Source organism: Ziziphus jujuba, chromosome 6 (assembly GCF_031755915.1).
Source record: "Ziziphus jujuba cultivar Dongzao chromosome 6, ASM3175591v1".
Taxonomy (NCBI): Eukaryota; Viridiplantae; Streptophyta; class Magnoliopsida; order Rosales; family Rhamnaceae; genus Ziziphus; species Ziziphus jujuba.
Genome location: NC_083384.1, coordinates 28,567,001 through 28,593,281, shown reverse-complemented (window position 1 = coordinate 28,593,281; position 26,281 = coordinate 28,567,001). Strand labels below are relative to the sequence as shown.

Here is a 26,281-nt window from a genome sequence, read left to right as displayed (position 1 = left end):
TCTTCGGAGTGGGTACTACAACTTTAGCTAGACACCCCCACACTCGTAAGTAGTTATAGGAAGATTGTCTTCCTTTCCATAATTCATAGGGTGTCTTTACTTGGTCCTTTCAGGGCACCTTATTTTAAAGGTCGTTTGCCGACAAAACGACTTCCCCCCACAAGTTCTAAGGTACTCCAGAACTTATCAACATTGCATTCATCATTTCTTTTAAAGTTCTATTTTTTCGTTCAGCCACACCATTTGATTGTGGCGAGTATGGTGGAGTAACTTCATGTATTATGCCATGTTGAGCACAATACTCTCCAAATGAAGTCACATACTCTCCACCATGATCACTTCTGATTGCTTTAATTTTTCGGGTGAGTTGATTTTCAACTTCCGTTTTATAGAGAATAAATTTCTCTATAGCCTCATCCTTGCTCTTAAGCAAGTACACATAGCAATATTTCGTGCTCTCATCAATAAAGGTGATAAAATACTTATTACCACCTCTAGTTGGTACAAACTTTAAATCACATACATCACTATATATTAAATTCAAAGGTTCATTATTTCTTTCAATTGTTTGATATGATAATGTCGTTAATTTTGCCTTTACATAAGTTTCACACTTATGTGTGGTATCAATATCAAACGTGGGAATATGATTCAAGTTAATTAATCTCCTCAGAGAATTATAATTAAAATGACCTAGTCTACCATGTCACAAAATAGAAGACTGAAGCAAGTAAACAGAAGAAGTATTAGCTTTATTATTAATATTCTTTGGCATTACAGTCATTACATTCAATTTGAACATACCATTGACTACATAGCCTTTTCCCACAAACATCCCATACTTGGACAAGATAACCTTGTTTGACTCAAACACTAAGCGAAAACCATGTTTGCTTAGCAACGATTCAGACACCAAATTCTTACGAATATCTGGAACATACAGTACATTATTTAAAGTCAGATCCTTCCCAGAGGTCATCTTCAGGACAATCTTGCCTTTCCCTTAGATTTATGAATATGCAGAATTCCCCATGAACAACTTCTCCCCATTTGCCTTTGGTTCGAAGGAGGTGAACATGCTTCTATCTGCACACACATGGCGGGTTGCACCTGTATCTATCCACCACTCTCATGGGTTAGAACCCACTAGGTTCACCTCAGAAACAACAGCGCTTAGGTCAATTTCATCAACCTCTCTTGTGATGTGCTCCATCATCGTTGTCTCTATGTTCCTCTTTCTCTTCGGTAGTCTACAATCCGCCGCTCTGTGACCCATTTTGTCATAATTGAAACATTTTCCTTGGAACTTGGCATTCTTGGAGATGCCTCTTTTAGGCCCTAACTTGGAACTCTTTCCAGGTTTCTTCTTGTTCTTGGAGCTTCTACAATGCTCTACAACATTAGCCTTTATTCCAGCCTTCATGGATCTTCTATCAGACATCCTATTGTCATCTTCTATTCGAAGCTTTCCAATAAGAGCCTCCATGTCCATTTCCTTTCTCTTGTACTTAAGATAATTTCTGAAGTCTCCCCAACTAGGAGGCAGCTTCTCAATCATTGCAGCAACTTGAAAGGCTTCATTAATGAACATCCCTTCGGCAAGAAGTTCTTGGATGAGCACTTGCAGCTCATGTACTTAACTCATCAGTGGCTTGGTATCCACCATCATATAATCCAAAAATTTGCCTACCACAAACTTTTTGGACCCTGTATTCTCAGTATTGTATTTCCGGTTCAGAGTTTCCCACAGCTCTTTTGCTGATTTCGTGCCACAATACACTCCGTACAAGGCATCAGATAGGCCATTCAGGACATAATTCCGATATAAATAATCGAAATTCTTCCACGCATCCACCGCCATCAGAGTTTCTTTGTCACTCTTTTCATCACTTGGTGGTTCGTCCTCAATTAGGAACCTCGCAAGGCCCAGAGTAGTCAAGTAGAACAGCATTTTCTGTTGCTACCTCTTAAAATTTGCTCCATCGAACTTGTCAGGTCTTTCTAAATGGCCTGCAGGTGGAGGCATTTAAAAAACAGAAATCTGTGAAGGCATTTGTGTAGCAGGCACATCTCCACTAGTCATTCCTGTATTTTTCACAAAAATATAAATCAATTAGTTGTTATTTTTATTTCAACAAACTAATTTAAACCAATTTCCAAAAGGAAAATACACAAAAATGTGATTTTTAGGATTTCTGTATACACCATAAAAATTACTATATACACCCACAAATCACTGTTCAAGTATACTGTTTACTGTTCACTACCACGTGTCACCATGTGATACAGCCACGTGTCACACTGAAGATCGATACGTGCCACACTCTCGGACGGCCACGTGTCATCGGCTACAGATCGACACGTGGATCATCCTTGGCACGACATGTGGCTTGCTTTGAACGTGACATGTGTCACCTATAACAGGTCGACATGTGGCACTAGCAAGGCTGACACGTGGCTCCCATGCAATCCGATACTTGGAGATGTGGTGACTGACATGTGGCTTCACTACTGTATGACACGTGGTCTCGCCACAGTGAGCCATGTGTCGTCGTTTCATATTGCGACGTGGAGCTCTTTTATAGCGACAGGGCTTGGGCTTGGGCTGAACAATAGCCTGTTCTGACCATGGGCTAGATTTTGGAACTGGGCCAGATCCATTAAAATTTAAAATTCAAGCCCACTGACCCAGAAACCTATCCAAACCCGTTTTTCCGACCCGTTAACCCTTTTTCTGACCCATCTTCAACCTCCAGCCGGGTTTTTTCAACCCGTTTCACTAGTAAACGGATTTTTTGACCCGGTTCACTATTTTTCTTGCTTTTTACACTATTCCGACACCGAAAAATTGCCCGAAAAATACCAAAAGGTTTAGAATTTCATGGGCAACTCAATTTTAGGAAAAAATTTTGATTTAAAACAAAACTAAATATTGCCCAAAAAATTCCAAACCCATGGGAAACAAATTTTTTTTTTCTTTCCATTTTTCAAACCCGATACACAAAAAATTTGAAAACTCTAAATATCATAAAATTATGGGCATCAAATTTACTAGAATAAAACAAAATAAATAATTAAAATAGAAGCCCCTCACCAAGTTGTATATGGGTTTGAGGATAAGAAATTAAAAACATAAAATATATAAATATATTGCTTTCATACCCAATAATAAAAAAGAGATGAAATCATAGGCATGTATAAAAATAAAACCATTTAAATAAAATTCCTTTAATTAAACAAAACTTAAGATAACAACATACCCATTCATTAAATCTCCACGGGTTGAAAGCAATTTTTTTTAAAAAATTTTTTTTTTTTACTTAATCCCACATACATAAACATATATTCACGGAATAGTCTTAAAAATGATATTAAAATATACATAATATATGAATATATATGTGGAATGAAGATACAAATAAAAATACAAAAAAATGATCAAATAAAAATAAATAAATAAATAAAAAAGATTGGGAACCTGTATTTTTCTAGATTTGATCTACTTGTTGAAATATTGGTCTGAGGCCTATGTGGTACTATAGTGTTTTTAAGACTATTCATGTCCCACCGGTGCTGGTGTTTTCCGACAGCAGTCTCCCATGACAGATTCAAAATCTCAAATAAAACACCATCTGGATTTCCCTCGAACTTTTAGAGTACCTGATATTTACCATACTCACTAACCAAAATCTGCAGAAAACTAATTTTTCTCTTTTTCTTCTTTTCAAATTGATTCTCCCGTGGGAATTATTATTCCAAAAACTTGTTTTTACTAAAAATTCATCCATCAAGTTAAAACCCATGTTTGAAAAATTAAAAGGCCACAAAAATGCACATAAAGGCCCATTAAAGTCCATTAATTCAAAATCATTTAAAATAAAAAAAACGTTGCAAACGTTACAAAAGTAAAGAGAAATAAAAGAGAAAAAGACATGAAATTTTTAATGTGGTTTGAAAATCAACATGATCTCTACGTCCATAGAAATCACCTAGCTAGCACTTGCCTTTTCATGTTGACATGAATATCGTTATTGTGACCAAGGTGTTGAGTTTTTGCTATCTACATAAATATGTAATAACGTGTGTGTGTGTATATATATATATATATATATATATAGGATAAAGCTTTAATAAGGACAAAGTGACTTTTAAAAAAAAATAAAAATTCAAGTTTAAAATTCTAGTCTTAAATTTATTATTCTTAGGTTGGCTGCACCATTTTTTCACCCCAAGTGATAAAATTAAAGGTCAAAATTTTAAATATGATTTTATAAAAATTAAATCGTTATAATTTGAGTTTGATTGTGTGTGTATATATATATATATAAGATATTTTGTTATAATAGATTTACACGTTTATATCATAGTGCAAAACATCTAAAGATAACCATTCTAACTCATTATAGCAAAATTATATATATGATTTTTTTCGACATATATAATCATTTAGAAGAAATTTTGGTTTATCTTTGACTAATCTTAGTTTTTTATTTTATATATATTTCTTTTGTAATTTTTGTTTTTACTGGTCTTAGGTTTTTATTAGTATTATGTGCTTCTTTTGGCCATACAATTGATTTATTATTCTTTGGTAGTTTACATTTGATATACGGAACAAATCTCCATCAAACTTAATTGAACAAGCTATTCAAGTATTTTTTTGGGCATCTAAACATGGATCCACTGTCAATTTTATTAAAAATATAATTATTATTTTTTTCATTTTATTAGTCTTTTTCCTCTCTGTTTCTCTCTCTTCCCCTCAAAAATATATATTCTTTTATTTTTCTCTTACATATAAATATCAAAAAAATTATTTTATATATTAGATAATATCAAGAAGAATAATAATAATAAATAAATAAACCTTTTTATTTTTTTATTTTTATTTTTTTCTCTTTCACTCTTCCTGTTCTCTCTCTTTCTCTCTCTTCCTATCGTCCTTTCCAGAATGATTCCTTAAAATATACTTTTTGACATTTTACTGCACGTTTTTTTGTAATTTTTAAACTAAATTAAATATTAGGACATTTATGCTTGTTTAGTCAAGCTATCACAAATGAACGAACATTTCAATTTTCAATCTAGAAATAATCCTCAAAATGATATATATATATATATATATTAATGTTTCTGTCAGCGAAAATGAGTTATAATCTCTAATATCCTCGGGGGGGCGCTGTGAGGATAATTACAATGAATGAGATGATTTTAAGAATGAATTAGAAAGGAGTGGTGATTATAATAAACATCATACAAAATGGGAAGAAAATCCCAGTATGTTATACTCTTCACTTCAGAAACCAGAGGATGTGACGCAAGCTCTCTGAATCAGGTGCTTCTCAAAGAATTCTGAGTCCACAAAACCTCCCAAAATCAACAAATCCAACGACTGCTCCAATTCAACTTTTCAGCTCCATAAAATTCTTAAAAACTTCATCCACTTGAAGAGGAATCTCATTTTTCCATTCATAAGAAGGGTTTTTGCTTTCTATGTACCAATCTCATAGATGGTTGCTGTTAGACAATTACATAGGCATCACACTGCAGCACATATTGCTCCTGAAACATTACAATTTTTTTTTTAGTATTATATTTATTATGAAAGTTTAATTTTGACTGTGTTGGGAAAATGAGATAAACCTACCTGGCGACCACGATGAGCAGCAGAACCTGTGTTCATCAATGTGCTTGACATCGAGCCCAATAAACCACGATCCAGCACTAACATCATCATGAGCATATGTACGAAGAAAAGACCTGAAGAAACAACAGAAAACTGTTATAAATCCTGCCACATGTTTTTGCATTACTACGTAGTGTCACTGAAAAAAGAGAAGACTGGCAAGGAAGGAAGAGACCTACCTGTTTATTGATATATATTGAGCCAGAGCTTTAGAAATGGCATAAATCTCACCAGAAGCGTGTCTGAAATACCTGCACCAGACAAAATAGTAGTGGCCTCAAGATTAGAATGTAGGGGAAAATTCGAGGAAGTTCTTATAATTGACAATAATTTCACCATATTATATACTATCTGGGGAAAACAATCTATATTTCTCTATGTTTACATGTGTCACTACATGTACACCAGATAAAATAATGCAAAACTTTAAATATTACGTACATAAAAATTCAATTATCAAGAAATCAGAAACAAGCAATAAGGATTACTATTCTATTTAAGTACCAAAGAAAAATTAAATAAAAATGTCACTCACGATTTTCCATCACCGAATTTCCACCAGTCTGGTTCATACCATTTATTGGTCCTATGACAAGGAAAAATACATAAAACTTTAGTTTTGATGATGAACATTTTATTATATCTCTCAAAAGATTGATAGCATATAAAGAGTGTAAGCTAAACTCACGGCTCTGAGAAAACTTCTCCTGATTTCATACAACCAATATATACATGAGCCTTATCCAAATGAGCAGTTAGTGTTGCTCCCAGGGCATCTGCAAAACAAATAAAAGCAACAGTCGGCATGGAATACTAATGACATATTTAGCATTGTAGATTTTAGTTCTATGGTTTAATAAAAGTTTAACTGCTGCTTTTCTCACTCTTTAACAAGCACTTTTTTTTCTGTTTTCGTTATTGCTCAAAAATTCTTGAACCATTAAATTATGTTATACTATCAAATTAACAGATAAAACTTGTTCATAAAAGAAGGGGAAAAAGATGTTTAAAATGCTTATGCAAAGTTTACTCCATGTCACATTTTCTTTGCCCATAGAGGGTATACATAGATATGCATCCAAAAGATTTAAGGAGGGGGGGAAATGTGATTTGACGTTTCAGTGTTGTGGAGGAAGGGGAGGGGGGAGGGGGTGAGGAAGGAAATTTTCTGTCAGATAGTTTCATACGAAAATATTCTTCCATTGCCTATAAAGCTATCTATATCGCCAAGCAGCCAAAGCTAAACCTTATGCAGGCATGAGACAGATGCATCAAAAGGGATCAATTATTTTCTTAATTACCAATTTGTACATGGACTACATACCAATATTAACATAAATATCATCATTGACCTTAGCATAAAACTCAGCATCCCAGTTCTCTACAGCATGAACGAGGAATGCTTTTGTCTTCTTTGGACGTTCTTCAGGTGCTTCCACTTGACCATCCTGTAAAGCAAAAGAATGAGAATCACCTAATGGCACCAAATTTGCTCCTGTATCACTGCATTACTTGGATAACAAAATGCCTTGTGGAAAATGCATAAAAAATTCTGTTTAAGGTGCTGCAAATATGCAAGTTCTACAATTCAAAAGTTCCGATCTTCACAAATGGAACATTATGCAAACTTCAAATCCGGCCAAAAATTTTTAAAATGAATTCATGAAACAGTTGAACATACAAGAATAATGAAGTCATTAGTTTGCCTGTTTTCATCGTCGATCTCCCTGTCCAAACTGTCTCCAGGATTTGAACTGCAAGATACACAACATTTAACTGAACAGAAAACTCTAGATACTTGTTATAGTTCAATATGATCAATTACAGACCTTCTCCCAATAACAAATCGCACAATGATGCCCTTTTCATCTGCCAATTTCTTTAACGCTGCACCTGCAAATAACTCCAGGTTAACAACAATACAAATTCTAAACGAGCAGTATCAAGTTACTCTATAGTTGCACTTGCACTGGTATAAAATTCCATATTTTCCTTACGCTTGGTTTAAAAATTACAAATGAGCTAAGGAACTATAATTCTCAGTCTGGACATGGATTAAGTGATCAAATACATAAAATGTACCAAAATATTCATGCTAACTTAACAGAACAACATCATAACAGAGATAGTCAAAGAAGAGTTTAATCAATTGGAAATACTATAATTGAGTAACAAAAGTTCTAAACCAAGTAGTGAACTTTATCTCTGAGAACCATTATTCAAACAAATTTTCAATAAATAACCATGTGGACCTTAATTTTAGTTAGCCTTATCAAAATAATTAACAAAACACAAACCACGTAAACAATTCTTCCAATGACATTTAAACATACCCTTATGTCCTACAAGTAACTCCTGAAGCTACCCTAAGGCTTTAGATAGGCTTTTTAGTTATACAATTTAATATCTTTGCAATCCTTAGACTGGGGCTGTTTGAACTTCCACTCTGAGAAAACATCAAAATGTCATATTTTTCCCTTTTTATCAGGTTGGATAGTTTCTCTCCATGTATTTTCATTCCTACACAATGTGACCACAAGAACCATACCACTCTAATTTAACTACTGAAAATCAATTTATAACTTATAAGCCTCCTATTAATTTGTGCCCGCTTACATAGGATACAACAAAGGTTACAAAAAATATAACCTCTGGACACCTTATGCCCTATACCTAGTGGTTTCATTTAATAGTAGAAGCTGCCTCCATACTAATATGCTTCGTGGGCCTAAGTGCAGTTTCATTTCTACAAATCCCCCTCTAGTAATTGGTATACTACTTCACTCAAAATGAAAAGCTTATATAAAAGTAGGAAACAATTTTTGGAGTCTAACAGTTATATAGGTCATTATTAACATCAATTCTACAGAAAAAAGGAAATGAAACTGAAAAACAGACCTGTTGGCATCCACGCCTTTCGAATTGCATCTCTATTTTTCTTGTGGCCAAATGTTGTAATAATTCCTATCACAGCTATTAGCTTTTTCTTAGAGCGGCTCTCATCTTTTGATAAGCGCTTCGGAATAAAACCTTCCTGTCTTGCTGCAGCCATCTTCATTTCAAGGACTGACAACTTCTTCTGCTGTTCCCTAGAAAATAGAAAAGCGTCACTATGAGCCTGAAATTATAGATTGTTTTGAATATGACCCCATCACGTGACAACTAAAAACATCAAATTACCTGCAGGCTATAATTTTCAGTGTATCCTCAACTGATATGGCAGATTGACCCTGAAAGTGGACAACAAATTGTCTTCTCAATATCTCCTATTAATTACAACTAAACCAAACATACAGGGAAATTTTGTATGCTTTATATCATGAATCTTTGAATAGCTCAACCCCAACCATTGAAAACACTGCATGGTGATTTCACAACAAATGTTAAGCTGAGAACAGTCAATCGACTACCAACCAAACAATACATGTAGCAATACTTCATCAAGCACTTCAGCAGTCACCAGGTAACACTGGAATGTAGGTAAGGTGGGTTAGATTCCAATCATTTGTGACGTTAAAGGTTACAGAGAAGTAAAGAATCTATAAACTGTTTAAAGATCCCATGAATCTAATTCATTCTGTTATCACTAAATAACATTCTACTGCAAAAAGCGCATCGGTTGCTTTGTCTGCTATCTCATAATGAATGGGACTACTTAGTAAAACCCTCAACTGCACTTAATGTTACTAAAAGTTGTCAAAAAGGCATTGAACTGAAATCAAATCTTATATAAAACACAACAGATTGTTTCTTCATGTTACATCCAAATGCACCATATGTTCACTAAATAAATGATTCAAATCAACATAAGAAAGCTCATATAATCATTCTCGTCACCCGCCTCCATATCTAAGTTTAGACCTCTTTCCTCATTGCAAGGGACAATTTAGAGAATCTCATGATAGATGATATTTTGGTATCGAGCAAAAAGCAAAAAGAAAAAAGCTTTATACAGTTTGATTAGCTGACTACAATCATGTTGGATTTAAAGCTTTTTGCCAGCCTTTGATTCCTATCTAACTGTATTAAATTGAAAACCCTTCATATTCATACTCAAGGATCTAAAAAAAAAATACAATAGATTCTACAATATTCGTACATGAACTAGTGACTAAAACCTGAAAAATTGTATGTAGAAAAATGTCTTCTTTTTTTTTTTTTTTTTTTTTTTTTACCTGACCAGTTCTTTTATCAAGCTCTTGAATCAAATAAACCCTTTCCTCAGCATCCTGCCATAGACTATGAATAGCAAATTCTCGTAAAAAAAAAAAAAATTTCAATTTCAACAAAATTAAAAATGAAGCAAACACAAATTGCACGCTGCAAAAAATAATTTAAAAAAATAAAAGCAGAAAAATAAGAACTTACCGGCCGGCAACATAAACCACAGCCATGGTAGCAAACATTGCGAGCAAAAGAGCTGAAATTCGAGACGCAAAACCCGAACCAGATAGCCGGTTCTGCGATGCCCGGCTTTTCATTTAAAAATATATATATATATATATATATATATTTTATATATAAAGGAAAAGAAAAAGAAAAAGAAAAAAAAACCACAGAGCCTTAGTAAGCTGTAGCTATGGCCTGTACTAGGGGACGATTGGAATGGAATTTTTGGTGTGTGAGATCCAGAGGTTCAGAGAGGCGAGTCAAAGCCGTGAAAAGTCAAAAATTTGTAAAAAATCGAAATGTGTGATTTTCAGTTGCCGTGCCTGGTTGTCTAAGCGATGGAAATGTGAAATTTAGAAAAAACGATGAAGACGACGTAGAAAACGACGACGTTATAACCGACGATGTTCGTTACTTAAAAAAAAAAAAAAAAAAAAAAAATCAGTTGCAGCCCCTCCACAGTAGCGGGCTTTTTTATGTAATTATAATATATTCAAAGGGCTTTTTCAGTAGTAATATTTAAAAGCGGACATGGATTGGACATGGATTGGACTGGTTTGATTTTGGATCAAAATGCAACTAATCATATTTATTGGTTTCACTAATATAGAATCTAAAATAAACTATTAAAATATTAAATTTAAAGCAAATCAAATCATTTATAATCGGATTGGTTTGTATTGGTTAATTGGTTTGAAACTTATTAATTTATAAATATATAATTCAACTAAAAAAAATTTCAAATATAAAATATAAAATATAAATAATAAATATAAATATAATTTAGAAACCGATGCTGAAGCTGCCGTGAGTCTTAAAACAGAAGAACAGATGCTAAAGCTGCCATGAATCTTGAAGCCACGAGTCTTGAGCAAAAGAGCAGATGGTCTAATCGAAGCTTGGCGTGGTTAATGGTTATGGTAATGAACTGGTGGTGAGCACAACAGAAGTAGATGTTTAGTTTAGAATTACAACTTACAATTCGATTTGAAATTTAGTATGTTAAAAAAATATATATATTAAAAATTAATATATATATATATATAATTGAAAAAAAAAGATTAAAAATTGATATATAAAAATGAAAAAAATATATTAAAATTAATATATAAATGAAAAAATAAAAAAATATATAATTTTTTAATTATATAATATATTATTTGAATTGGATTGGATTTATATTCCAATCCATAACCAATCCAATCCATACAATTTATAATATTTTGAATCCAATCCAATCCATTAATATAAAAATCCAATTCAAATCATTAAAAATGGATTAGATTTGACCAATTGAATGGGTTGGATTAGATTTTACCCACCACTAATAATATTTGTTTTTGTTTTCTTGAACAAAGAAAAGAACTCCAACAATATTTTATTGGTCTCAAGTAAAGATCATTATTTTTTTTTATAACGATTTATAATTTGAATCACTTAATATATATATATATATATATTTTAATTACTTTAATATAACAGTAATCAATTGAGTTTCCTATAATTTGTATTTATTTTAAAAAATTAAAAATAAGTGAACTAATTAACATTAACCAATTAATAAGTAAAAATAATTTTTTTTGCTGAAATAATAAGTAAAAATAATTTAGTTAATATACCCTTTACGCCTCGCATATATGAAATCATAGATTTTAAACAAACCCTCTTCATTTAATTATTGTGCTGGTAAAAAAAAAAATTAATATTAGCCAAAAAGAAATTAGTATTAACTGGTAAAAAAAAATTACTATTGAAAAAGAAATTAATATTAACCAATTAAACCCTCATCATTTTTTGAGAGTAAAAATTAGTTCATGCAGATTTGTGACAGAGAACTTGGTTGCCTTGGGACCACTTATTTTTTTTAAAAATAATTTTATTTATTTTTATTATTATTATTCTTTTTCATTCTTGATGAGGTAAGGTTGAGAAATGGTGAAAAATAGTCATTTTCACTTAGAAGAATTATGATTCTTATAATTTGTTTAAGGAGTTCTAACTAAAATTATTTTAAATAAAATTCTAACTAAATCAATTCGTTGGTTTTAATCGGGTATTGGTTCCAAAATGTGATTTTTGTTATTTTTTTTTTTTTGGTTAAGAAAATATCCTATGATTAAAAAATTTATATTCTATCTTATTTATGATAAAAAGATATATGACTTTTAAATAAATAAATAAAAAAATTGCTTAAACAAAAAAATAATAAATAATATATATATATATATATATATATATATATATATAATTTAAAAAAAAAAGTAAAAAAAAAAAAAAAAAAACTGGTGACCAGGTACATCTTGGAAGCATGTAGAATTATTTAAAAGGGGCCACGAACACCGTGGACGCTGGTAGTTCCTCTCATCAGAGTTACGGGTCGGGGGAAGAAGGAGCGGCTGGCAATCAAAAATCCCAATTTTTTCTTCTGTTGTTTGTGAAAGAGAAAGACTTTCTTTCGATCTTCTCCGATTTGAATTTCCCAAAATCAATCATCCAACAAAGATGAACGACGCAGATGTCTCCAAGCAGATCCAGCAGATGGTGAGGTTCATCCGCCAGGAAGCTGAAGAAAAAGCCAACGAGATCTCCGTCTCTGCCGAAGAAGTACTACTCCCCCCATGATTTTCACTCCCAAAATCACTTCAATTTTTCTCTTTTTATTTGTTTTTCAATTTTCGATATTTTCTTTGTCGTTTTGAATCATAGATTTGAATTCCGGATTTTTATTTTTTGTTTTTTCAGGAATTCAACATTGAGAAGTTGCAGTTGGTTGAGGCAGAGAAGAAGAAGATCAGGCAAGAGTATGAGAAGAAAGAGAAGCAAGTTGAAGTTCGAAGGAAGATGTGAGATTATTTTATTTTATTTTATTTTATTTTTGTTATTTAAATTGTTACTGTATTTTTTTTCCCCCCGCATTTATTTGTTCGGATGGTTTGGAATTGAATTTGAAGATAGGTTTTTTTTCGATCAATATACTGATATGTGGTTGGTTTGGACTCCTCAGTGAATACAAAAGTAAGAAATCCGAATCGTTTCTACGTGCTTGATCAGTAAAACGAATCAGGTGGACATGATTTTTGGCTTGAATTATATCTGCAGGCCTTTCTTTTTCAAAAAATCCATTTACTAGTAATTGAAATTTAGAATTAGAAGTAGTCAATGCTACTTAATAAGTGGATTTGGTAATTTGGAAAATGTGTTAGAAATTAAGGAAGATGTTTGCTATTACTTTTATTATCAATATGGATGGGGCAAAACTATGCAGCAAATTCAGAAAAGTTGTTATCTTGAATCATATCAAGAAGTTGAAAAGCTGGATTTCCAGGAAGGTTTTGCTTTTTTGTTGGCTCAAAACTGCTACCCAAATTTTTGAATTGATGAACAACAGACTAAAATTCCTAAACTCCTGTGTAGTTCTGTTTGCTAAGGGAGAATAGGTTCATTTCGAGAAATTTCTGCCTTTTTCTGACTGTATATAAATGATGTGGATATGGGTACATAACATATATTTATATTTTTTATTGGTTTATTTTGTAGTGAGTATTCCATGCAACTCAATGCTTCTCGTATCAAGGTTCTTCAAGCTCAAGATGATGTGGTTAATTCCATGAGGGAGGCTGCATCAAAGGAGCTTCTGCACGTGGCCCGAGATCACCATGAGTACAAAAAGCTCCTGAAAGATCTTATTGTTCAGGTTGGTGGTGACTCCATGCTATAATTCATGTGGCTAAACTTACTTTTCAGATATTGTTCTTTCTGTTGCTTGTATGATTTTATTTAATGATACAATTGTCAGTGAAGATTATAATAAACATTGTAATAAACCTAATACATTAAGATGAAGAAACTAAAATTTATCGGATAAGGACAAATGGCCAGCATGTCTATGCAGTAAATTGCATCACGCCATAAATTTGTGTTTTTGTGTGTGTGTGTGTGTGTGTGTGTTTGGATACGTACAATACTTAAACATTGTTGATCTCAAACTTCTAATCTGTGTTGCAGAGTTTACTCAGATTAAAGGAGCCAGCAGTCTTGTTGCGTTGTCGCAAAGAAGACCATCATCTTGTGGAGTCTGTGCTGGAATCAGCTGCACTGGAATATGCAGAGAAGACAAATTTTCAGCCACCTGAGATTATAGTTGACCATCATGTTTATCTTCCACCTGCTCCTTCCCATCATAATGTCCATGGTCCTTTCTGGTAATTTTATTCATAATTTAGATTTAAATCTTAGTATTTTCCATTTTATGGAAACTGCTTATTATTTCTTTAATTAGATATATGAATATTTGATTTGTCTTGCTAATGGTTTATCTTCCCAAACGTTACCTTTTATGATCATAAGAATTTTAATGGTATTTTGTGCTGATGATAATCATTGGATATTCAGCTCTGGAGGTGTGGTGTTGGCTTCTCGAGATGGAAAAATTGTGTTTGAGAACACCATTGATGCACGATTGGATGTGGTATTCCGCAAAAAGCTTCCAGAGGTATTTTGGTTACAAAAATTCTCTATTCTCCTACTAGTATGATTTGCTTTTTCTTGGCTAGTATTGGAGGAGGTGTTTTTGGTTACAAAAAATTCTCAATTTTCCTACTAGTATGGTTTCCTTTTTGTTGTTTAATATTGGACACCCATTGCACAAGTAGTTACACTAAAGCCATTTGCTTGTAAAACGTTGATAAAAGGGGCAAATAGAAGGAACTTTTTCTTTAATCATAACTAAAGAAATTAATTGAAATTTGGTACTCTATACATACCTGGAAACGAAAGTAGATTCTTTGTCGAAAATGTCAAGAAAAGGTGTTTTTTTTTTTTTTTTTTTTTTGGGGGGGGTGTGTGTAAAAGGTGAAATAGTAAACCAATGAAGTGGTTTTGCTCTCCCCCAGCTATGGATTTTCCAATGATGGTTTTTCTATTCAATAACAAAATTGATGTTCGATGCCGTTGCCATGGAGAAGGCTTCTTAATGAGAAATGTATAATTGTTTGTTTCTATCAGTGGCTCCTCAGATTTGCTGTAATCATCAGAATCAAGTTTGTTTGTGGAGATAACACAGACATTCATGCATCAATCATTATATTTTGATAGTTTTGATAAGCTCAGTACTTGAAGCTTGATTCTTTTTGTTGCAGATCCGCAAACTCCTCTTTGCTCAGGTTGCTGCATGATGGGATTGATTGTATTTGTTTGTTGCTCGTAAGATTATCAAGTTCTGAGAAATTGGTCATGGACCAAAATGATGTATTTTGTCCAATTGCTTGCTTGTGTACGATTTTCTTATTACTCTAAATAACTTATTTGCTAAAATAGTTGTTAAAATAGGTGGCCCTTGTTGGTTTGATTTGCATTTTGTCTGCATCATGTACTCAATTCTTAGTATGATGATATTAATAAAAGTTCTCAGCATCATTATTAGCAGATCGGTGCATGCACGATCAGTTAATTAATATATGTTTTTTTCTTTTCTCAGACACAGAGAAAAAAAAAAAAAATTCTTTTGATTAGTTGAAAATTATTTATTTACTTTTTTTGCTTGTATGAATTGCCATATTTTTTTTTTAATATTTTATTTTTTAATCTCTGTAATCCTTATGGACAATCTTATAAACTCTAATAGTGAATAAATTAGTAATTAGTTGTGGCCTGTGAGCCATAGAAAAGTAGCATAAGAGACCAATTTAAGACATGGTCCAAATTGATGAGCCTACAAAATTATAAAAAATACATGGCAACCCTGTAATTTCAACTTCATTTAAAAAAGCTTAAATCATTGTTTTCATGATGTAATATTTCATGATCTGATTCTTTTAGTTTCTTTTTAATCACATAAAAATAATTTTAAAACTCCTTGGGAGTGCCTAATTACTAATAAGCGTTTATATTAAAAGAATAAAAAGAAAAAGAAATAAATTCTTCTTCTAAATTCTCTAATATGTCATGTCTCATAAATTGTCAAGGATGTTATAACATGATATCTAAATATCAAAGTGTATTGTGCTGAATATATATATATATATATATATAAGCAAAAAATAAAAAAAATAAAAAAAATAAATATATATATATATGTATATCAGTGTGTGTGTTATAATATGCTTGCGTAATTTTGGGAAACAATTACCATTTCGTTCTTACTCAAAGGAAGATAAGAAGAAAGAAAAAACCGAAAAACTGGTTGCATCCCATTGACCTTTTTCCTTTTCAAATTATTATATAGATATTATTCAGATATTGGACTGAAAGTAAAATACATGGACATTCTTTTCTTTTCTTTTTTTATTTTATTTTTTAAATTGACTTATAAAGAATATTGGAGGAGTCTACTTAACTAATAAAAGCATTTTAATACATATCATAAAGCTGGACAAGAAAAAAATAATAATACCTATTATAAGATCAGAACGGTATGCCTCCTGTATTTTATCAAGTTACTTATTTATTAGTTATCAAAAAGTTATTTATTTCTTTCAAAAAAAAAAAAAAAAAGAAGTTATTTATTTATTTACTTTGCTAATGGCCCAAAAATAATTTTACCAGAATGCCCCTAAAAAGTATAAGTTATTAACAGCGGTCTAAACCCCTACAAAATCTCACTCAACCTTCGAATCGCTGAAAAGGGCAACGTGAGCTTTACCGACCAAAGTGCCCGTTGCAGAGGAAGTGAATCCCACATTTTCTCTGTAACATTGGAACCGCATCTCGAGCAAAACTCCATTTTATTATGGCTTTTTCAGCTATGTTCTATTCCTATTAAACGTTTATCCAAAATGGAGCCTTTCTTGGGAGCTAACTGAGGTCTTGCGGCTTTAACTCCTCCATTGAATTCCACAAATTGATGTGAGTTTCGGCTTTGTCACTATCTACTTTTAGCTGTTTCTTTTATGCTCCTTTGATGGGTTTGATTCGGTTTCTGGACAAAATCACTCTGTCATCTGGGTCTATGATCTTTGCGCCCGCCACCGCCGCCCCTCCCCACCCCCCGCCCCTTCTCCCCAATGAAAAAAGTTGTCTATTTTTGGATTTTTTCATAGTTATTTTGATGTTCTTGGATATTTGAGTTATGGGTTTTGGTTTGGTTTTGCTAATTGGTGAATGGTAATATGGATCTTTCAATTATGGCCTTCGGTTTTGCATTTATAAAGTTTTACATGATCAAATTGTGTGTTTTTTTTTTTTTTTTTGGGGGGGGTAAAGACAACTTTTATATAAATTTAACTTTCTTTGTGCATTTTGTTTGTGTTCAGTCTGCGCTTCATTGCATACTGCTACAAGCTTTTGTATGTTCCCTGTATGTGCAAAGTTTGACATACTTATGAATGGCTTGGAGAGAGCTTGGTAAAAGAGTAAGTTGCTATATATCCCTACATAATCCTTTTGCTCATGTATTATCGTTAATATACTTTGTCATTTATCATTCTATCTTGGGAGTTTTAACTTGTTGAATGTACAGGTAGATATCTTCTTTTCTCTTAAAAAAATTCTTTCGGAAACTTGAATAGCAAATTTAATCACATCATGAGTCAGTTAAATTTTGAATGTGACCACTTTGAGAATGACTTTTATTGAGGCTTCGTTTTGGCTTTATCTTTCTCTATTGTTTGTGCATAGCATGTATGCGGATTGAATTTGTTTGGTTAACATAAAGCATGCTAGTCGGTTGAATAATTATCATTAATTTGTGGAGCCTTATTTTTTGGCTTCTTTGAATATTTACCTGATGGTGGTGTATTTTTGCAGGGTGTGCAGGCCAGTATCGCAAGAGCTCTATCTTCAACATCACAACATCACGCGGTGGGATCAATTTGTCCATCTATACATGAGGGTGCAGAAAAATTGAATCCTGATTCAGTCAGATGCAGTCCAGGTGAAACTGAATGGAATACACTTTCTTCCTGTTTTCTTTTTTTAAGAAAAATTAACATGCAAAAAAAATAATTGCTTGTTTCTCAAAATAATTGTTCTTTCAGAGACTTTTGTCAGCTCAATGTTAGGAGGTTTTGGGTACTCTGAATATTGGGCTAAAGAACCCCAAAGACGGTAAATTTTCATCTCTGTTTGTTTTTACATTCTGTTTATTCGGTTATTGAATGTTTAGTAACAAAAAAGAAGAAGGTATTTAATGACATACTTGTATAAACCTTTTTATGATGTAAACGTTCTTTTGTAGGTGTTATCATGCAAGCACAGGGTGGTTTTATAGAAGAAGAACAGATGAGCCAGCAGGGTTGAAGACTCCAAAGAAAGAGAAGTTTGTGAAAAGGGACAAGACCCAGGCACCTGTTGAAGCTCCATATGTACCTCCTAAACCACAAAGAACTACAAAACCTGTGCCAGATAAAACAATAGAGATATTTGAAGGCATGACCATCGTTGAGCTTGCCAAGCGTACTGGTGAATCAATAAGCTCTCTGCAAAGTATTCTTGTAAATGTAGGGGAAAAGGTTGACTCAGAATTTGATCCTCTCAGTATTGACGTCGCAGAGCTGGTTGCAATGGTACTTTCATTTATTAGTTCGAATCTTATATTGATCGTTCATAGCATGTAAAAAAGTTAAAAACAATATGATCAGTATGTCCATGTTGCCAGTTAAACATTTGCATTCAGTTTGCACCAAAACATATTTTGCACATGCCTAAAATTGGATTCAGCATTTAATATCATATGCCTGGTAAATCTCTAAGGGTAAAACCTACAGTGGAGAGATGATGCTACCAAATCCATTGGTGGTAAAACATGGGGGTGGAGGTGTATGGAGTATGTTCAATTAGGTTATCTACTGTGGTTTACTTATACCTGCACTTGGGTATGTCATTTTAACAGTAACAATAAGACAATTCAAGTCTTGATATCACTGGCAGTCAGGTAATCTACTGTCTGTGTCATGGCTGTATTTCTTTGTCCTGAAATTAACTTGGTTCTGAAATACTGGTTAAAGACCTTTCGATGACTTGTCTTTGATTATTTATTTATTTATTTATTTATATCAAATTGTATGTTAAAGTGTATACTTACGGATTTGTATATTAAATTTTCAGGAAGCTGGGATCAATGTTAGGAGGCTACATTCCAGTGAAGGCTCAGAAATTCTTCCACGTCCTCCAGTTGTAACCGTTATGGGTCATGTTGACCATGGGAAAACCTCTCTTTTAGATGCTTTACGTCAAACTTCAGTGGCTGCCAGGGAAGCTGGAGGCATAACGCAGCATCTAGGTGCTTTTGTTGTTAGCATGCAGTCAGGGGCATCAATAACATTTCTTGATACTCCTGGTCATGCAGCATTCAGTGCGATGAGAGCAAGAGGTGCTGCTGTAACAGATATAGTTGTGCTAGTTGTTGCTGCTGATGATGGGGTGATGCCTCAAACTCTTGAAGCCATGTCCCATGCAAAGGCGGCCAAAGTACCAATTGTGGTAGCAATAAATAAGTGTGATAAACCAGCTGCTAATGCAGAAAGAGTAAAACTCCAGCTTGCTTCAGAGGGCTTGTTGCTAGAGGATATGGGTGGAGATATTCAGGTGGTTGAAGTTTCAGCACTGAAAAAGACTGGATTGGATAACTTGGAGGAGTGTTTGCTTCTCCAAGCTGAAATGATGGATCTGAAATCACGCATTGATGGACCTGCTCAAGCTTACGTAGTGGAGGCAAGGCTTGATCGGGGAAGGGGACCATTGGCTACGGCAATAGTGAAAGCAGGGACTTTGGAATGTGGCCAGCATGTGGTTGTGGGCTCAGAATGGGGCAGAATAAGAGCTATTAGAGATATGGTGGGGAAGTTGACAGAGCACGCAAGACCTGCAATGCCTGTTGAGATTGAAGGGTTGAAGGGACTGCCAATGGCTGGTGATGACATAATTGTTGTGGAGTCTGAGGACCGAGCTAGAATGCTTAGCGCTGGGAGGAAAAGGAAGTTTGAGAAAGATAGACTTAATAAGATTAGCGAGGGGAGGACAGAAGTTTTAGAACTGTCAGAAGAGGTACCTGAGCGGGTTGAGATGCCAATGATAGTAAAAGCAGATGTGCAGGGTACTGTACAAGCTGTTACTGATGCATTGAAGAGTTTAAACAGTCCTCAGGTATGGCATGAGATTATTAACCGTGTACCTTACTTGAATGCTTTCCTTGTAGTTGCCAATAATATTAATATATTAGTTGTTGCTTTGGTTGGTGATCATTGTTATATTTGTTGTAGTTCTCTACCTATCTTAGACAGATCAGAGTCTGAAAATGGTCTTTGGCATTATATTAGCCAATACATATAGGATACTGAGGATACTTTGCTAAAAGTTTGTTCTGTTCTCTTTTTCTATGTTTATCACTTTATTTGATGGAAGTTTTAAATTTCATTGCCAGGTTTTTGTGAACGTAGTACATGTTGGTGTTGGGCCAATTTCTCAGTCAGATGTAGACTTGGCACAAGCATGCGGTGCATGTATAGTTGGATTCAATGTAAAAACTCCACCCAGCTGCATCAGTGTGGCAGCTACTCGAGCCAGTATAAAGGTACTAGATGCATGTTACTTTCAGTTCAGTTTTCTTGTATGCATGTTATATTCGCTTTTATAAACTGTGGAAAAGGTTTAACTCATTTAACTGCCAGATAATATGATCGTATATTAGCTTCATGTTGGTTATGAACAGTTGGTGTTTTAGTGAAGAATTCTTTTTTCCATAGGAGGTTTGAAAACCTGTTTTAATTTGATTTTTTGGTTGCTTAGATACTGCTTCACCGAGTAATCTATCACCTTTTGGAGGATATTGGCAATTTGATAGTAGACAAGGCCCCTGGGACTTCTGAAACACAGGTTGCTGGAGAGGCTGAAGTTCTGAATATCTTTGAGCTCAAAGGAAGGAGCAAGGCCAAGGGAGCTGATGTGAAGATTGCTGGATGTCGTGTGATCGATGGTTGTGTCACAAAATCATCAACGGTGAGACTTCTGAGGAGTGGGGAAATTGTGTTTGAAGGATGCTGTTCATCTCTAAAGAGGGAGAAGCAGGATGTGGAGACGGTGAAGAAAGGGAGTGAATGTGGTTTGGTTATTCGAGATTGGGAAGACTTTCAGATTGGAGACATCGTACAGTGCATGGAGCAAGTCATAAGGAAGCCCAAGTTCATTTCGTCCGAGAGTGGTGCTGTTCGAATTGAGTGCTGATAATATATGGTAATTTTTAGGCTATCAATATTTATAGATGTCTATGGATACGCATTTTTGGTACTGTTGTGTTTTGCCTTTGCATTTTGACAAGCAGATTGAAAATATTTGTAACATTATGAAGTAAAATACCAACTCGAGACTTTTTTTTGGGCTCAAGTACTCATTTTTTGAGAATTTGCTTCTCAGGTTATATATGCTTTAGAAGCCAATTGAATTCTTCCAAAACTACGCGGTTTTGGAAGGTTTTTGAACTTTTGTTTAGACATTTTCATATATACTTGTACAATGACAAAATAATGATCAAAGCAAGAGATTAATTTAATGTCTGCTACATATGTATGAATGTATGTATGAATGCATTACACATGTATTATATATTTTAATATCATTTATTATTGGATCATAATGATATATGTAATGTGGATTACGATGGCTATTATTTATATTGGGTCTTGTCTCTTTTATATTCACGTTTTATCTCTTTTTAATCTCAAGATCATTGTTTGAAGAAAGTATAATTAACATTTCATTTTCAGCAAAAGGGTGAGTAATCTATAAAATATATAAAAGAAAAATAGTATGTATCATGTGTTAGCATAAGTATACATCTCGTGTCAGCATATATTTTTTTTAAATTTTCTTCAAAAATATATTATTTATTTATTTATTTATTATCTTACATTTTATGATTATAATCAAATATATATATATATATATAATCAGTTTTTGATATAACTATTAATTACTATCAAACAATTGATAAAATGACTTATGATAATAATTTTGAAATAAATTTAAAATAAATAGAATATTTGATTTTATTTTATTTATCAAATAAGTTAAATATGTATTTCCACATATATAGTTTACTTAATTAAATATATTTTTAAATATTTTTACATATATAAATATGGTTATATAGAAATTAATAAAAATATCTTTTTATATAGATATAAAAATATAATATCATAGATAATAATTGTTAAACATAACAAAATTAATTTTATTTTTAAAATAAATTATTTGATATTATTTTATTACAAATTAATATATATTTTTATTATTATATTAGACTGACGGTTTAGAAAGATTAAATTTTAATAAAAAATAATCAGGCTAATAGGGAATATTTGGAAAATCATTACAAAAGAATGCAGCTATTATTCTTTATAAATTATATTATTATTATATTAATTAACATAATATTATATTATATTATATAATTTAAAAATGATATATTATTATAATAACATAATTGAAATATTTATTGGATTTAATAACTATATATGTAATTATTTTAAAATAAATAAAATATTTAATTTTATTTATTTATCAAATAAATCAAATATATTTTACTATAAACAAGTAAATGACACATTTATGTTATTTTAAAATTATAATAATATATATATATAGTAAATAATATTGTGCATATATATATATATATACACCATATTGTCAATAAATAATAAAAAATACAAAACACAAAATATGAAAACAATAATAAAGAATATTGTATTGTATATATTTGAATTGGAGTACATATATTTTATATATTTATAAGAAAATATTAAAAAAATTATAATTTATATATAAATATTTTTATTAGTTTGTATGTTTATTTTATTGCAAAATAAGAAGACTTTATATACAATAATTGAGAATTAGATTAATTTTTTTATTTTATTATATAAGATTGATATTCTTATTTGATATCCTTAAAATATATGTAACCATAAATAAATTAATAATAAGATTTAGATTTTTATTTGGGTTTTTTAAAAATTTTAAAAGATAAGGAAAAAAAATATATATGTAATAAATATTTTGCATATTCATATAGATATGTAATAAATATAATTTTATTATAAAATAATAAGATTAAAATACAATAACTAATAATGAGATTTATTTTTTTATCAAAAAATTTATGATTAATAATGCATTTTTTTTAATATTTTTCAAAAAACGTTTAAGAGATACTTATGTATATAGATATATATATATATATATACACTTAAATAGATGTCCTTATATATATATATATATATATATGTATCTTAAGTTGTATTTAAAAGATAATCTTAAAATTATGATAATATATATATATATATATATATATATATGATCAGTAATAAATAGAATTTAATTATAAAAATAATAAGATTAAAATATGGTAAAAAATAATGAGATTTATTTTTTTATCAAAAAATTTATGGTAAATTATATATGTTTTTAATATTTTTCAAAAAATGTTTAAGATGTACGTATAATGTTTGATAATTGTAATAGTGTTTGATAAGACCATAAAAATATTATCATTGTGTTATAAGAAAAAATGAAACGTGATGACCAAAATACTTTTATTTTAACAAATTTTTATTTGATAAAAATATTACATAAATGTTGAATTTATTAATAATAATATACAACCAATTTTAAATATATTATTTAAAAACTTATCGTAATGAGATTTAGAATATAAAATACATTTCTGCAAAAAATTTGAACTATATTATAAGGGTTTAATACAGAAAAATTTATTATTTTCAAAAAATCAAAAAATACATTTGAATTTGAATTCCATAGATGAAAAATATTATATAAATATATTTAAATTTGATTTAAATTATATGAATACATTTGAATTTAAATTTTATAGATGAAAAAAATTAAATACATAAATATTTTTTAATTTGAATTTCATAAATAAATTATCTTATAAGGTAAAAATATGTTTATAGGATAAATAACAACAACAACAATAATAATAATTAAATAATTAAATTACATTATGAGTATTTAATATATAGAAATTAATTATTTATATGGAATAAAAAATATATTTAAATTTGAATTTAAATTCTATGGATGTAAAATATTATTTAAATACATTTGAATTTGAATTAAATTATATAAATGTATTTGAATTTAAATTTAAATTCCATAAATGGAAAAAATTATATAGAAAATTTTCATATATGGAAAAATTATATAGGTAAATATTTTTGAATTTGAATTCTATGATTGTATAGTCTTATATGTAAAGGTCAAATTTATAGTTTTTAACAAATTTATAATTATTAAAAATAAAATTTTTAAATAAGTTTTTAAGCATAATTAATTATTATAAATTATTTTTAAAAAAATAGCTAATTTGAGGCTAAGACTAGGAAACCGATGTAGGATCATTATTGAACAATTTTAATAGTATTTAGTATAGAATAGGAACGATTTTTTAAATATTATATATATATATATATATATAAGTCTTCCAAACTGAGAAAATATATATTTAAGGAAGGTATAGAAAGAACTTGATGAAGACAAAGATTGATTAAGAAAAGAATACTAAATTTATCAAACTATTTAGAATATATGTGGTTAAAAACTTGGTCCAATTTTGTGATGCTTCATGGCAGTATAGATCCATGCATATATGTGCTAAATGGCTGTGTGAAAATCAGCAGACCAACCTTCACAGCTTTCTTTTTCTCAATCTAAACGCATGCAATGTGACCTAAAAACCATTCACCAAAACAAAATCTGACTTAGAATGCAACATTTTTATATTAGAAATTGGAACACTAAAAATTAATAAAAAAAGAATAAGAGTTATTTTTATTCTGTTAGCTTCTATTACTTCACAATCACTGACGATGCATGAAAATCATAGAAAATCTGTGACAATCTTAAAAAATAATTTACATTTTTCAATTTTTTATACACATTAGTTGTAAAAAAAATTGGTGATACTCTAAGAATAGTCAAACTTCTTGCAAAGGTGAGATTCGCAGAGCTAAAGGTTGGCATTGAAGGAAGTTGCAGTATAGCCTTCGACTGTGATTTGTATTATATAATATACAACAAAAGCAAGCTACTCGCAGATTGCGGTTAACAAAGGTCACTAAACAACATATATATATATATATATATATGTATGTATAATTTTGCTAAAAAACGCATCATACCCTTAGAAGGCAGATGCGCACTGCAGCAAACATTTATATATATATATATACATCATTCATGCTTTGCATGCTATATCAATCATTAAGCGCAGATTCAAAGTTGATAACAGCAAACAGAGAAAGTTCCCCATTAAATATATATAGTATAATATAAACGGGCTTCTGCATGTCATACCAAAGCCATCAGAAAAGTTCATATGATTAATTCCGTGTGTGTATGACTATATATATATATATATATATATATTTATACACAAAAATTCTTGAACAGAGAAATTTTTGTCCAAGGTTGTCACTTGATGTGTGGTGTGGTGTATAAATTTTTGTATGTCGATCCAGACAAAAATATCATGGATAAGAGAATTACCTATATAGATACTGACAAGGTAAGCAAAACCAACAGTTAAAGAATAGCAAGTTTGACAACAAAATGATCTGGTGAGGTATGTAAAAGAAGGTTTTCTGGTTTTCAGCATGTATTTTTTTAGCTCTGCTCGGTAAAGAAATGAGTTTGTGGTATTATATTTAGTCTAAGCTATTGAGGTTTCTGAATCATTATGTCTGGCGGTGTTTTTCTGTTTTCATTTTCTCTTTAATGCCAAAACAGTCAACATGAAGATAGATTTTAGGAATTTCATTTTGTTTTGGGAAATAAGGAGAAGAGTTTGGTTAAACAGATTCAAATTAATTGCATTTAGTTAAAAAAAAAAAATTAATATTATAGGGCTTTTTTTATATATTTTATTTTCCTTTTTTTACTTTAATGGAAGTTTGCATTGATTGCGGAAAAATCTCTTAAGAAGGGAAACCAAAATTCGGTGGTGCTTCTAATCAAAGAGCATAATGTCAGGTCGAAACTAGTCAACACCACCATGAAACACATTATTCTATACTTTGATGAAAATAAATAACTCAATGGTCTCTATAAAGTTGGAAAAATCAACTACTTTTTTATATGATTTTTCCATCTACCTGAGAAGGGAGATTTTACAACTGCATGTATTCCTACTTGTTCTTAAAAAAGATAACTTATTCTCCTTCCAAGTTTCCTTTTTCTTCATCATGTTGGTTGAAA

General features: G+C 31.1%; 3 protein-coding genes across 5 annotated transcripts; 2 read left to right on the top strand and 1 right to left on the bottom strand.

The window, feature by feature from the left end:
- Positions 1 to 5,091: 5,091 nt before the first annotated feature.
- On the bottom strand, positions 5,092 to 10,478 carry LOC125419202 (hydroxyproline O-galactosyltransferase HPGT1). Of its 2 annotated transcripts, none has more exons than XM_048463364.2 (12): positions 10,055 to 10,478; positions 9,862 to 9,925; positions 8,867 to 8,916; positions 8,585 to 8,775; positions 7,516 to 7,573; positions 7,368 to 7,440; positions 7,011 to 7,134; positions 6,375 to 6,462; positions 6,222 to 6,272; positions 5,866 to 5,937; positions 5,648 to 5,760; positions 5,092 to 5,562 (listed from the first exon to the last, which is right to left on the bottom strand). In XM_048463364.2, the coding sequence occupies exons 1-12, from the start codon at positions 10,165 to 10,167 to the stop codon at positions 5,540 to 5,542; spliced, it is 1,020 nt and encodes a 339-aa protein (XP_048319321.2). In that variant the 5' UTR covers positions 10,168 to 10,478; the 3' UTR covers positions 5,092 to 5,539. The 2 variants fall into 2 exon arrangements, with proteins under 2 accessions (XP_048319321.2, XP_048320625.2); XM_048464668.2 differs by having other exon boundaries at positions 7,516 to 7,579; positions 10,055 to 10,472.
- A 1,910-nt stretch (positions 10,479 to 12,388) lies between these two features.
- On the top strand, positions 12,389 to 15,499 carry LOC107430104 (V-type proton ATPase subunit E). The gene is made up of 6 exons (XM_016040895.4): positions 12,389 to 12,679; positions 12,818 to 12,918; positions 13,613 to 13,769; positions 14,081 to 14,277; positions 14,468 to 14,567; positions 15,214 to 15,499. The coding sequence occupies exons 1-6, from the start codon at positions 12,578 to 12,580 to the stop codon at positions 15,247 to 15,249; spliced, it is 693 nt and encodes a 230-aa protein (XP_015896381.1). The 5' UTR covers positions 12,389 to 12,577; the 3' UTR covers positions 15,250 to 15,499.
- Positions 15,500 to 16,668: 1,169 nt separating this feature from the next.
- On the top strand, positions 16,669 to 21,557 carry LOC107430122 (uncharacterized). 2 transcript variants are annotated; one of them, XM_048464170.2, is made up of 8 exons: positions 16,669 to 16,918; positions 17,326 to 17,424; positions 17,819 to 17,945; positions 18,049 to 18,118; positions 18,249 to 18,576; positions 19,118 to 20,155; positions 20,433 to 20,582; positions 20,798 to 21,557. In XM_048464170.2, the coding sequence occupies exons 2-8, from the start codon at positions 17,398 to 17,400 to the stop codon at positions 21,230 to 21,232; spliced, it is 2,175 nt and encodes a 724-aa protein (XP_048320127.2). In that variant the 5' UTR covers positions 16,669 to 16,918; positions 17,326 to 17,397; the 3' UTR covers positions 21,233 to 21,557. The 2 variants fall into 2 exon arrangements, with proteins under 2 accessions (XP_048320127.2, XP_015896406.3); XM_016040920.4 differs by lacking the exon at positions 17,326 to 17,424.
- The last annotated feature ends 4,724 nt before the right edge of the window (positions 21,558 to 26,281 follow it).

Coding starts and splice junctions, on each gene's coding strand:
- LOC107430122 (XM_048464170.2), top strand. CDS start 17,398: ATGGCTTGGAGAGAGCTTGGTAAAAGA. Junction 18,577..19,117: donor TCGCAGAGCTGGTTGCAATG/GTACTTTCATTT, acceptor TTAAATTTTCAG/GAAGCTGGGATCAATGTTAG. Junction 20,156..20,432: donor AGAGTTTAAACAGTCCTCAG/GTATGGCATGAG, acceptor TTTCATTGCCAG/GTTTTTGTGAACGTAGTACA.
- LOC125419202 (XM_048464668.2), bottom strand. CDS start 10,167: ATGAAAAGCCGGGCATCGCAGAACCGGCTATCTGGTTCGGGTTTTGCG. Junction 7,441..7,515: donor CGATTTGTTATTGGGAGAAG/GTCTGTAATTGA, acceptor TGTATCTTGCAG/TTCAAATCCTGGAGACAGTT. Junction 6,463..7,010: donor TGATATTTATGTTAATATTG/GTATGTAGTCCA, acceptor TTTGTTTTGCAG/ATGCCCTGGGAGCAACACTA.
- LOC107430104 (XM_016040895.4), top strand. CDS start 12,578: ATGAACGACGCAGATGTCTCCAAGCAGATCCAGCAGATGGTGAGGTTC. Junction 12,680..12,817: donor TCTCCGTCTCTGCCGAAGAA/GTACTACTCCCC, acceptor TTGTTTTTTCAG/GAATTCAACATTGAGAAGTT. Junction 14,568..15,213: donor TCCGCAAAAAGCTTCCAGAG/GTATTTTGGTTA, acceptor TTTTTGTTGCAG/ATCCGCAAACTCCTCTTTGC.